The 13,420-nt window shown below is 45.4% G+C and overlaps 1 protein-coding gene across 2 annotated transcripts in view; it reads right to left on the bottom strand.

Moving 5' to 3' along the window:
• ADAMTS3 (ADAM metallopeptidase with thrombospondin type 1 motif 3) overlaps positions 1 to 13,420 on the bottom strand; it is a 167,568-nt gene that overhangs the window by 151,720 nt on the left and 2,428 nt on the right. For both annotated transcript variants that reach the window (XM_060687042.2, XM_087875227.1), the window contains exon 2: positions 7,054 to 7,081. In XM_060687042.2, coding sequence (XP_060543025.2) covers positions 7,054 to 7,081 — 28 coding nt within the window. The remainder of the gene's footprint in view (positions 1 to 7,053; positions 7,082 to 13,420) is intronic.

Genomic DNA, 13,420 nt, shown 5'->3' with positions numbered 1-13,420 from the left:
AAACCTATGGCAGGCACACCAGACGTGGCATGTAGCACTCTCCCTGTGGGCACGCGAGCCGTCGGCCCAGTTCAGCTCCACCACGCATACACGCACGCCTCCCGCCGGACAGCTGGTCTTCGGGTCTCTGCCACACATGTGGGGGAGTGGGGCATATGCAGGGGTGTGCACACATGCACTTGTGGGGGGCACCCACATGCGTGGGGGTGGGGTGTGCATGCCAGGCCATGGGGGGCAGGGCTCATGTGGGGGGCACACATGCACTCATGGGGGGTCGGCCACATGCACGGAGCCACACACACATTACATTTTGGGGGTTCGGATGCGCGTGTGCACATTTGCACACAGGCTTTTGGCACTTGGTCCGGAAAAGGTTAGCTGTCACTGCCCTATACTATTTCAGACAAATGGTTCTCCAAATTTTAAAGACCTCCAGTGTTGGAGTACCCACAATTTCCAGTGGCAAGCCGTTCCACTGGTTAATTGTTCTCACTGTTAGGAAATTCTTCCTTCGTTCTAGGTTGCTTCTCTCCTTCATTAGTTTCCATCCGTTGCTTCCTGTCCTGCCTTCGGGTGCTTTTGAGAATAGGTTGATCCCCTCCTCTTCTTTGTGGCAGCCCCTCAAATATGGGAAGACAGCTCTCATGTCACCCCCCCCCCCCAGTCCTTCTCTTCGTTAGACCGGACATCCCCACTTCCTGCAACTTTTCATCGTGAATATCGAGGAAGAAAATTCATCTCACTTTGATGGCTGCCTACCAGTGGTGAAATCCAAATTTTTTTATGACCAGTACGCTCCCACAGAGAGGGCCTCCTCAGGGTGCCGTCGGCCAGACAATGCCGGCTGGCGGCCCCCAGGGGGAGAGCATTCTCTGTGGGGGCACCTACCCTCTGGAACGAGTTGCCCCCAGAGATACGGCGGATCCCTGACCTTCGCGCTTTCCGAACTGCCCTAAAGACGTTTTTGCTTCATCAAGCCGGGCTGGCCTGACCTACTCTTTTTAAAAAGAATTGTTTTAAAAAATTAGGGGTTTTAAATATAGGGTTTTTAACTATGGGCCAAATTGATTTAATTGGATTTTAATATTGTTTTAAATTTTGTATCTGTGTATTTGATTTGCTGGCTGTTCACCGCCCCGAGTCCCTCGGGAGAAGGGCGGTAATAAATATAATAAACTATAACTATAACTACCGGTTCTGTGGGCGTGGCTTGATAGACGTGATGTAGCTTGGTGGGTGTGGCTTGGTGGGCATGGCAGGGGAAGGATACTGCAAAATCTCCATTCCCTCCCCACTCTGGGGCCAGCCAGAGGTGGTATTTGCCGGTTCTCCAAACTGCTCAAAATTTCCGCTACCGGTTCTCCGAATTGCTCATAATTTCCGCTACCGGTTCTCCAGAACCTGTCAGAACCTGCTGGATTTCACCCTTGCTGCTTGCTATCTTATTCTGCTGATTAAAAGCACAAACAATGACAGCCAAATATGTTTTCAGGAGTCTCTCCAAATTAAAGGTGCTTCCTTAAAACCAAGCAGGCGCAGATTGCAAAAATTAGGCAGCGGAGAAAGAGCTGTCTTCTCTTGAATAAGTGTGTGTGTGTGTTTGTCTGGAGGGGATGTCGTTGGCAAGAGATTCCCCAGGGGCCATTCAAAATTCTCTTGTAGAGTCAGAATTAATGACAAGCCTTTTCATTGCTCAAGGATGTCTGGTTTCAGCTTGCAGAGAGCAGCCAACTTCACCTCTTGAAATGGAGTGAGCCAACATCGTCTTGGGGTGACGTTTGAATGTACAGCTTAGGCTGGAAACTTATCGATTTGATCTCCTTCCCTTCCTCCGGTGGTAGATCCTGCTGTGGTCCTCAAAGAGATCTAGTAGGGCAGATCTTTTCTGACACCCAAAGTACAGGTAGTCCTTGACTTATGACCACAACGGAGCCCCAAATTGCTCAATCGCTATGCAAGAGGGTTGTGAAGTGAATTTGGTCCCATTTTATGACCTTTCCTGATAAGCGAATCACGGCAGACGTTAAGTTCCATAACATGGAACATGGCGCAGAAGGAGCCTTGGTGGCGCAGCGGACGAAAGTGCTGTTAAGTAGCACTTAGCTGCCAGCTGCCTGCAATTACTGCGAGTTCAAATCTCACCAGGCTCAAGGTTGACTCAGCCTTCCATCCTTTCTAAGGTAGGTGAAATGAGGACCCAGTTTGTGGGGGCAATAAGCTGACTTTGTATAAAAAAAGAACACCGCTTGGAGGGGGGCAAAAGCCCTACTAAGCAGGTATATACAAAAAGTATGAAGGCTATTGCTTAACGCATTGTAAGCCGCCCTGAGTCTCCGGAGAAGGGCGGCATATAAATCGAATGAATGAATGAATGAATAAATAAATAAATAAATAAATAAATAAATAAACAAACAAACAAACAAACAAACAAACAAACAAACAAACAAACAAACAAACACGGTTGTTAAGCGAATCTGGCTTTGCTTGTCAGGTCACAAAAGGGGATCACGTGACCCCGGGACATTGCAACCGTCATAAATATGAGCCAGTTGCCAAGCGTCCAAATTTGGATCCTGTGACCTTGGGGATGCTAGTGGGAAGTGTGAAAAAACAGCCGTAAGTCAACTTCTTTTAGTGCCGCTGTCGCATCAGATGGTCGCTAAATGAACTGTTGTAAGTGAGGGCCTCTCTCTATCCATGCTTTTTTTCTTTCCCTCTAGCTGCGACAACTATTCTTTCTTCGTTATCAGTAAAGTGCCATCTGCTGATGAATGAAAATGTCACTCAGGGTTTAATTTATGCATTGGCAGACGGTGCTCAACTCCAGAGAATTTTTGCCACTTGTTTGCTTTCCAGGATTCTGGGGTTGTATCTCTCAAACACAGATTTCTCTCAAAATAAGGGATCAACCTCTTCTCCAAAGCACCTGAGGGCAGGACAAGACGCAACAGATGGAAACTAATCAAGGAGAGAAGCAACCTAGAATTAAAAAGAAATTTCCTGACAGTTAGAACAATTAATCAGTGGAACTCCTTGCCTCCAGAGGTTGTGGGTGCTCTAACATTGGAGGTTTTTAAGAAGAGACTGGACAGCCACTTGTCCTGAATCGTGTAGGGCAGGGGTCAGCAACCTGCGGCTCTGGAGCCGCATGTGGCTCTTTCACCCCTCTGCTGTGGCTCCCTGTCACTCAAAATATGCGTCGCAACTGCCAATGTGCGACACCCACCGGCACACAATTTATTGAGCTTTTCAACCTCCGGTAGGCCAACCATGAATAAATCCAAGAAAAGAAAAGTTTCAGAAGAAAAACAAAATGTTTAATTTAACTACATATGCTAGTTTTGTGGCCGCTCAAGAAATAGTCAGGCACGGGAAGGGTTTTGTGGCTCCCGGTGTTTTCTTTTCTGTGGGAAACGGGTCCAAATGGCTCTTTGGATGTTTAAAGTTGCAGACCCCTAGTGTAAGGTCTTGGAGACAAGAAGATCTCCAAAGTCCCTTCCAATTCTGTTATTCTGTTATCCCTACAAACATTGGAACCAGGAAAGCCATGGCATTCCCAGTGACACTCTTTGAAAGAAAAAGTTGGACTTGGAAGAAGCAGGAGAGAAAGAGTAATGGCAGCTTTGAACTTTGGTGTTAGAGAAGACTCTTGAGAATATTGCAAACAAACAAAAAAAGAAAATTATAAGCTGATGGATCTTGAACAAATACACACCCAGACTTCTCACTCAAGCCACACATGATCAGACTCAAATTATTCTACTTTGAACATATGAGAAGACCCAGCTCTCCAGAGGAAGTTCTAATGTTGGGAAAGATGGAAGGAAGGAGGAAGGAGAAGAACAGGATGATCTGCATTAAGATGGGTAGACTCGGTTACTATGGTGACAGGGGCACCGTTGGAATAATAATAATAATAATAATAATAATAATAATAATAATAATAATAATAATAATATTATTATTATTATTATTATTATTATTATTATTATTATTATTATTATTATTATTATTATTATTATTTTATTTCTATACCGCCCTTCTCCCGAAGGACTCAGGGTGGTGTACAGCCTAATTAAAAACAGAATAAACATCAATTTAAAATAATTTTAAAATATTAAATAAATTTGGCTTAATTTAAAACCCCAAAAATTTAAAACATCCAATTTAAAATTATATTGCTAACCCAGCCTGGCGGAACAATAGGGTCTTGAATGCACAGCGAAATACCCGGAGGTCAGAAATCTTACGAATTTCCGGGGGCAGTTCATTCCACAGGGCTGGGGCTCCCACAGAGAAGGCCCTCCCCCTGGGTGTCGCCAGCCGACATAACTTGGCCGATGGCACCCTGAGGAGACCCTCTCTGTGGGAGCGGACTGGCCGGTGGGAGGCTACTGGTGGCAGAAGACGGTCTCGAAGGTACCCGGGTCCTATGCCATGGAGCGCTTTAAAGGTGGTAACCAGCACCTTGAATCGCACCCGGAAGACCACTGGGAGCCAGTGCAGCTCGCGCAGGAGGGGTGTTACGTGGGCGCAATGGGTTGCACCCATAACCACCTGCGCAGCCGCATTCTGGACCAGTTGGAGCCTCCGAGTGCTCTTCAAGGGGAGCCCCATGTAGAGAGCATTACAGTAGTCCAACCAGGAGGTAACAAGGGCATGAGTGACTGTGCGCAGGGCGTCCCGATCTAGAAAGGGCTGCAACTGGCGAATCAGGCGGACCTGATAAAAGGCCCCCCTGGCCACGGCCGTCATATGTTCTTCTAAAGACAGCCGTGCGTCCAGGAGGACACCCAGATTGCGAGCCCTCTCTGTGGGGGGCAAAGATTCACCCCCAATAGTCAGCGATGGCACCTGCTGACTATATCGGGACGCCGGGAGCCACAACCACTCGGTCTTGGAAGGGTTGAGTCTGAGCCAGATTAGGGGCACAGATCATCATGTCTGCGGTTGCTAAGAGTCAACAACAACTTGATGGCATAAAACCAATCAATCTCTCAGGTTCTACATTCTATTGGTTGACCATAAGTTCCTTGGAATGGACTATATCCAGTGGTGGGATTCAGCCAGTTCGGGCCAATTTGGGGGAACCGGTTGCTAAATTTCTATCTGGCCCCTCCCCTCCCCACCCTTTCCAGGAGTCCCCATGTGCCCTGTTTTTGCTCCCAGGAGGCTGCAGGGAGGCCTACTAGGCCCAAAACGGGGTGCGGGGGGGGGGTGCGGTGCAGTCTCCCTGTGGCCCGTTTTTGCTCCCAGGAGGCTGCAGGGAGGCCTACTAGGCCCAAAACGGGGTGCAGGGTGTGTGGTATGGCCTCCCTGCGGCCTGTTTTTGCTCCCAGGGGGGTGCAGGAGGCCGAGTGCTGCTGGTCACACCCACCATGGCCACGCCCACCCAGCCCGTCATTACGGCAGAGAACCGGTCGTTAAATTATTTGAATCCCACCACTGACTCTATCCCTTAGGCCTACAAAGAAAGTTACTCAGATTAAGCAGGGACTTGGTACATTGTGATTCTTTTCTGACTTTGAATTTAAACTTCAAGTTAAGTTCTTAGGTCAGGGCCTGATAACTGTTTTGTGGTTTTTAGAGTTCATCGTGTTCAACAGGTCCGCAAGGTGGAAAGAGTCTATTTTGTGATTTTTTTCCCCCCCAGTTCTTTCTCTTGTATTCTACTGTCTCCGAGTATTGCAATATCCACTATCCAAATGTCTATGATTTGGATTCTCAGTCATCCAGATTCTGGTTGTCCCAAAGGTGCTTTTTCAAGAGGCAAGTGGACTTTCGGGTTTTTCTTTGAAGACATTACTAAGTCTGCACTACTATTAATCTTCTCATCGTTCCCACCACCCATCTCCTTCCACTTATGACTGTATGACTGTAACTTTGTTGCTGGTATCCTTATTATTTATATTGATATTGTTTCCTGATTGCTTATTTGTACCCTATGACTATCGTTAAGTGTTGTACCTTATGATTCTTGACGAATGTATCTTTTCTTTTATGTACACTGAGAGCTTATGCACCAAAGACAAATTCCTTGTGTGTCCAATCACACTTGGCCAATAAAGAATTCTATTCTATTCTATTCTATTCTATTCTATTCTATTCTATTCTATTCTATTCTATTCTATTCTATTCTATTCTATTTACTAAGTCTGCACTACTATTAATTTTCTCATCATTCCCACCACCCATCTCCTTCAATTTAAGACTGTATGACTGTAACTTTGTTGCTTGTGTCCTTACGATTTATATTGATATTGTTTCCTGATTGCTTATTTGTACCGTATGACTATCATCAACTCTGATTGGATGGTGGATCCTTCCATTCCCCTCCATCCAGTCAGAGCTGAAGAAGCTTCTTGAATGAGAAGCGAAACGTCTTCAACGAAAAGCCAAAAAGTACAATTCCCTCAGCACCTTTGAGACATCCACTATCCAAACATTTGTTCTCTCTCTTTCTTATCCACAATTATCAATTCATTATCAACAATTATTAATTAAGTCTGGAGGCTCATGCAGCAGGGGCTGGTCCGTCTGAATTCTAAAATCCCCAGAACACTTATTATTCCTTATGAACGTGTTGAGATTTTATTTGGGGGGGGGCAGGAAATTTAGCCACTCAGACCCTGGGTGAAAACAAATATTGTACGCAACTAAACACATCAAAGAGCAAAAAGGACAGTGGAGACAAATATTGCATGCAAATAAATAAACAACAGAGCAAATAACCAAATCGGAGTGGTGCGGTGGCCTAGAGGTGGCGCTCTCACTTCACAATCAGGAGGCTGTGAGTTCGATCCTAGGTAGAGGCAGAAATGTTTCTCTTTCTTGGCACAATGAGAATATATCTGCTAAACAAAACTCCGCATTGGTGACAGGAACGGCATCCGGCCATTAAACAGTCTGCTAGCTCCATTTAGTTGCCCAGACTTCAGCCCGCAAGGGATTATGGGGTCGTTAAAAGATGATGATGATGATGATGATGATGATGATGATGATGATGATGATGATGATGAAAGCAAATAACCAAATTGACTGAAAACCACTTACCTGTTTGAACAGTTTCCTGGTGAGCAGCCTAGAAGAAAGGAGAGAAATATGAATTGACTTCTGATCTGACCCTGTTCTGTCCCCAACCCCATGCACACACACCAACAGGCGTTCAGGAGTTAAAGACCAAACCAGCTGGCAAAATCCTTTTCCTTATGATAACGGAACTTGGCAACAACCTAATGGCTGCATGCCAAGAGTTTATTATTTACAAAGAGGAGAGATAACTTCTCCCCACTTCTGATACATCCAAGGAAAGCAGCTCAATAATTACGGAATTAATCAAGTCCAGAGATACTCCAGCAAAGTCTTAAAGCAAAAGTCCAGCAATGCAGAATGGCGTGGAAGCTTTCAGCTTTGTTCGTTTCAAGGTTTGACTGGCCACCACGCTCCCTTTTATACCCTGTGGGGTGTGGTCCAGTGACTCAGCCTAATCTCGGGCACGTCCTTTCTTCTGTTGCGCGCGCTTATCTCTGCGACGCTGGCGTGGGTCCAGCCAAGACTCATTACCCTCATCACTGTCCATCTGTGGCTGCGTGGACGTGCTTGGCCCTGGCCCTATCTCTTGCCCTTCGGCAGACACCGAAGGCATTGCCAGAGAGGAGGGTCCTGGAAAGGGAGGCCTTGCCAACTCCTCCCCTTCACTCTCGGAGTCCTCTCCTGACGATGACACAGGCTCCGGTAACGGAGCCACAACAGACCCAGAGGGGAAGGACGATCTAAAAAGCCATTTTTGCAAAAGGTATCCTGGTCAAAGCATCCTTAAATTCCAGGGTAAAGTTCATCAGGTTCTCTGGCCTGTTCTGACCTAGGCTTCCCAAAAGCACGAAGCCGACTACTCGTCCCGATAAAACCCTTTTAATTTAGGTTAAAGGGAAATTCCTCTCCAGCAAAGTCCCGGCCAGAGACTTTGTCTCTGCAAGAGATTGCAAGACTTTGTCTTGCAAGAGATTTCACAACTACAGACCTTTATCAGGCTTGGCAAGCTGCCAGGCCGATATCTTCCAAATGCCACTCTGTAGCAGACAATACTTGGCAAGAAGTCAGGAACAAATCTTCACTTTAATGAATTCAACTAATTGTCTCCTGCAAATTCCCCTCCCCTTTCGCTCCTCTTTATTCCCTCTGGGAGGGGCCATTCACCGTCCACGTGTGGCTTTACTCCTGAGTCGACCCTTGTTCTTTAGCTGTTCCCTTCTCCTGGCAGCTCTGTGCATGCGCACATTGGGAACAGGCTCCAGCTTTTCTTCTGCCCCACTGATGTCCGACTCCGAAGGCAGCTGACAACTGTCAGACGGCCCTGGCCCCCTCTCTGCCTCCGGCGCAGAGCCCTCATCAGAGCCCTCCCCAGGCTCCAGGACTGGCCCATGTTCCTCCCCAACCTCCTCACTGCCTGAGTCTGCCACCAGCTCCGCTAGCCTCTGATGGGCCACAACACAAAGGTGAAGACAGAGACAAGAGGCAGGGGCATCAAAGAAAGATTTCAACAACTCCAGATGCCTTCTGTGCAGAGAAAGTACAAAGAGTTGCTGAACAAATGGTTGTTAAATCAAGGACTAACCGGTATGCACAGTTTTGATCAAGCCAGCAATTACTAGTGGATTAGAAACAAATGGGAATAAGACCACAGCAGATTTCAAAACTGCTTTTGAGGAAGTATTCTTGCTAGGAATATACACAATATACTAAATAAGTTGTAATTAATATATTATTTGTGCATTAGTTCCTTGCGTACAAATTCCTTCTGTACAAATTACTTGTGTGTGTAATCACATTGGCCAATAAAGTACAGGCAGTCCTTAACTTAGGACCCCAATGGAGCCCAAAATTTCTGTTGCTGAACGAGACAATTGTTCAGTGAATTCTGCCCCCATTTTACAACCTTTCATGCCATAGTTGTTAAGCGAATCGCTGCCGTTGTTAAGTTAGTCACACAATTGTTAAGTGTATCTGGCTTTCCCCGTGAACTTTGCTTGACAGAACGTCGCAAAAGGGGATTACGTGACCCCGGGACACTGCAACCGTCATAAATATGAATCAATTGCCAAGCCTTTGAATTTTGATCACATGAAAAATGGTTATAAGTTACTTTTCTCAGTGCTGTTGTAACTTTGAATGGTCACTAAATAAACTGTTGAAAGTCGAGGACTAATTCTATTCTATTGTATTCTCTTTTCTTTTCTGTTCTGTTCTGTCCTGTCCTGTCCTGTCCTGTCCTGTCCTGTCCTGTCCTGTCCTATTCTATTTCTTCATTCCATTATTCTCTCCTCCTCTCCTCTCCTCTCCTCTCCTCTCCTCTCCTCTCCTCTCCTCTCCTCTCCTCTCCTCTCCTCTCCTCTCCTCTCCTCTTCTATTCTATTCTATTCTATTCTATTCTTTCTTCATTCCATTATTTTATTCCATTCCATTCCGTTCTATTCCATTCCATTCCATTCTATTCCATTCCACTCCACTCCACTCCACTCCACTCCACTCCACTCCATTCCATTCTTCCATTCCATTCCATTCCATTCCATTCCACCCAACTCCACTCCACTCCACTCCACTCCATTCCATTCTTCCATTCCACTCCACTCCACTCCACTCCACTCCACTCCACTCCATTCCATTCTTCCATTCCATTCCATTCCATTCCATTCCACCCAACTCCACTCCACTCCACTCCACTCCATTCCATTCCATTCCATTCCACTCCATTCCATTCTTCCATTCCATTCCACTCCACTCCACTCCACTCCACTCCACTCCACTCCACTCCATTCTTCCATTCCATTCCATTCCGATTTCTGTTCTGTTCTATTCCGTTCCATTCTCTATTTTCTATACCGTTCCGTTCCGTTCCATTCCATTCTTTATATTCCATATTTCTTAATTGCCCAGAGCCCTCTTATCATCCAGAACCCCTCTCTAAGGGAGATGGGCAGCTAAGAAATATAAACAAACAAACAAACAAACAAACAAAAAAACAAACTAATTAATTAATTAAACAAACAAACAAACAAACAAACAAACAAACAAACAAACAGAAGGATCCAGTCTGAAATTCTCGGGGAGAGAAATAGCTACCCTCCCGTCCCTCTTCAAAGACTTGTACTGCATGCAGAAATTAGCCGCACGGTGCAAGAGTTTGATCCCTCCTGAGTAAGGAACCCAGCAGCTGTGATTTCACATAGAAGCAGCTCTCTACCCAAAAGGTTAGGATTTATGAGCGTCTTAATTTATGTGGGGACTAGCCGGGGAGAGAGACTTTAAAAAGAGCCTCAGACAACTTGGCAGCCTCTGTTTATTCAGGAGGGCTAAACAGTTCACCCATTTTCCCTGCTTTTATGGTCATATAAAAAGAGAGAACGCACCATAAAAATAAATATCTATCCATCATCGATATAAAACTGCCTTTAAAAACCGTGTCCTTTGCATGCAGCTTTATGGGGTCTCTTTAAACTTGCACGCTGAACTGACTTCAGTGAGGTTTATCATCCTACCCAGGCAGTCCTTGACTTAAAACCATCTGTTTAGTGACCGTTTGAAGTTACAACGGCACTGGAAAAAGTGACTTAGGACCGTTTTTCAGACTTACGACCATTGTCAGTTGCCAAGCGTGCGAATTTTGATCGTGTGACTGTGGGAATGCCGCAACGGTCATAAGTACAGGTAGTCCTTGATTTACAACAGTTCATTTAGCGATCATTTGAAGTTACAACAGCACTGGAAAAAGTGACTTAGGACCGTTTTTCACACGTACGACCGTTGCCAGTTGCCAAGCGTGCGAATTTTGATCGTGTGACCGTGGAAATGCCGAACGGTCATAAGTACAGGTGGTCCTCAACTTACAACAGTTCATTTAGTGACCATTTGAAGTTACAACGGCACTGGAAAAAGTGACTTAGGACTGTTTTTCACACTTACGACTGTTGCGTGCGAATTTTGATCATGTGCCCATGGGAATGCTGCAATGGTCATAAGTACAGGTAGTCCTCGACTTACAACAGTTCGTTTAGTGACCTGTTCGAAGTTACAACAGCACTGGAAAAAGTGACTTAGGACCGTTTTTCACACTTACGACCATTGCCAGTTGCCAGGCGTGTGAATTTTGATCATGTGACTGTGGGAATGCTGCAACGGTCATAAGTACAGGTAGTTCTTGACTTACAACAGTTCGTTTAGTGACCTGTTTGAAGTTACAACAGCACTGGAAATAGTTATATAGGACCGTTTTCCACACTTGCGACCGTTGCAACTTCTCCATGATCGCGTGATCAAAATTCAGACACTTGGCAACTGAAAGTGTATTTGACAATCGAAGTGTCACATGATCCCATTTTGCGACCTTCAGGCAAGCAAAGTCAATGGAGAAGCCAGATTCACTTAACAACCCTGTTACTAACTGGCAGGCAAGGGCTGCCTGAGTTATTTATTTATTTATTTATTTATTTATTTATTTATTTATTTATTTATTTATTTATTTATTTATTTATTTATTTATTTATTTATTTATTTATTTATTTATTTATTTATTTATTTATTTATTTATGGAATCTGCAGAACGCTAACCTGAGAGATGGTGTCCCCACCATTGATGCTACTCCTCCTTTTGTTCCAAGCCTTGCTATCACCTAAAATCTGTCTCTCCAAGGTCGTAAGTGAGAAAGTCTGAAAGATTTTAGATCTCAGACCTGCCTTGGCACAGTGTTCAAATAGAAGAGAAGAAAACATTCCTTTAATCCAGCGGTCATCAACTGGGGGTCCGTGGACCACTGGTGGTCTGCGAGAAAATTTTGCGCAGAAAAATTGTTTGCATTTTTTAATATTGTGCTAAATCAGGGGTCCTCAAACAACGGCCCCCGGGACGGATATGTTTGTGTTGCTGCAGAGAGTCTCCCCCTTTGGGGTCTTTTTTTGCAGGTCGGAGAGGGGCAGAAATTCCGACTTGGGGTCTGCTTCAGCCTCCTGGTGTGGGGCTTTGGGCGAAGGCTGGAGGGAAGCACCGCTGGTAGCGAAGAGCCGGAGGGCCTCGTTCCAGTGGGACTGCATCATGGCCTGGAACTGGCTGACCATCTCGGCCTACTGAGCCTCCAGGCGCTGGTACTTGGCCTTGCATTCCTGCAGGTCTTCCCTCTGCTTGGAAAGCCTATGCTCCTAGTCCTCAGTGAGGTGCTTCTGCTGAGCCCCTTTCTCGGCCAGATCCAATTTGAACTGAGCTGTCTTTTTTTTTTTTTTGATTTATATGCCACCCTTCTCCGGAGACTCAGGGCGGCTTACAATGCGTTAAGCAATAGCCTTCATACTTTTGTATATTTTTATACAAAGTCAGTTTATTGCCCCCACAAACTGGGTCCTCAATTTACCTACCTTAGAAAGGATGGAAGGCTGAGTCAACCTTGAGCCTGGAGAGATTCGAACCTGCAGTAATTGCAGGCAGCTGGTCTTAATAACAGGGTGCTTTAAACCACTGTACTACCAAGGCTCTTTTCACCATGAGAAAGAGTTTTGCCAACTCTTTCTCATGGTGGCTGCTTAGTTCCAACAACTGCTTCCTGTTGGGGCCCTAAAGAGCCCGGGAGAGGCTGGAGAAGAACCCCTGGACTTGAGTGACATCGAGTTGGCCATGCTCACCTAGTCACATGACCACCTAGCCACCCCCACCCAGCCAGTCATTAGGCAGATCATATTAGTAGTCCGCGGGATTTAAAATTATGAATTTAGTGGTCCCTGAGGTCTGAAAGGTTGGTGACCCCTGCTTTAATCCTAGGATCCCTAAGTATGACTTAATTTAAGTCTGTCTCATTTATGGTCTGGGGAAAATACTACAAGCAAATTGATACTCTTGAGCAAATCTCAGGCAACAATAGAGAAAACTTTGCTCTTGAGGGTGCATTAAGCTAATATTTAGATTAATAGACCAATGTTTAGGTTAATAGAGCCAGTTTGGTATGCCGATCAAGAATCTAGAAGCAGCAACTCGTAGTCAGAAGACAGGATGAAAACCCCTTACATAACCTCACAACTCATGGAAAGACTTCAACCATAATTTCAACTGGAAAACTGTGAGCATCCTAGACCCAGCCAAATCCAAAAATATACGAGGGAATTCCTGGAAGCTTGGCAATCAGACCTCAATAGACACATGGGAGATAAACCTTATTTACCCAGCATTCAAAAGAGATTTGAAAAAGTTAAGAAGGAAACCAAAAGATCAGAACACATCCTCTCCTGCAGCCCACACTCAGATAAGCAGGGATTAGCACCAGACAAAAAAGCAAGCAGAAAACAATATCGTAATCAAGGGATTATCCCAGAGAAAACTATATCCCCCCCCCACCAACACTGGCAGGGCAGTAACAGTAACAGAGTTGGAAGGGAACTTGGA

The sequence above is a fragment of the Pantherophis guttatus genome, chromosome 8 (genome assembly GCF_059756535.1).
Source record: "Pantherophis guttatus breed Tessera chromosome 8, ASM5975653v1, whole genome shotgun sequence".
NCBI classification, from domain to species: domain Eukaryota; kingdom Metazoa; phylum Chordata; class Lepidosauria; order Squamata; family Colubridae; genus Pantherophis; species Pantherophis guttatus.
This window is presented reverse-complemented; position numbering and strand designations above follow the sequence as displayed.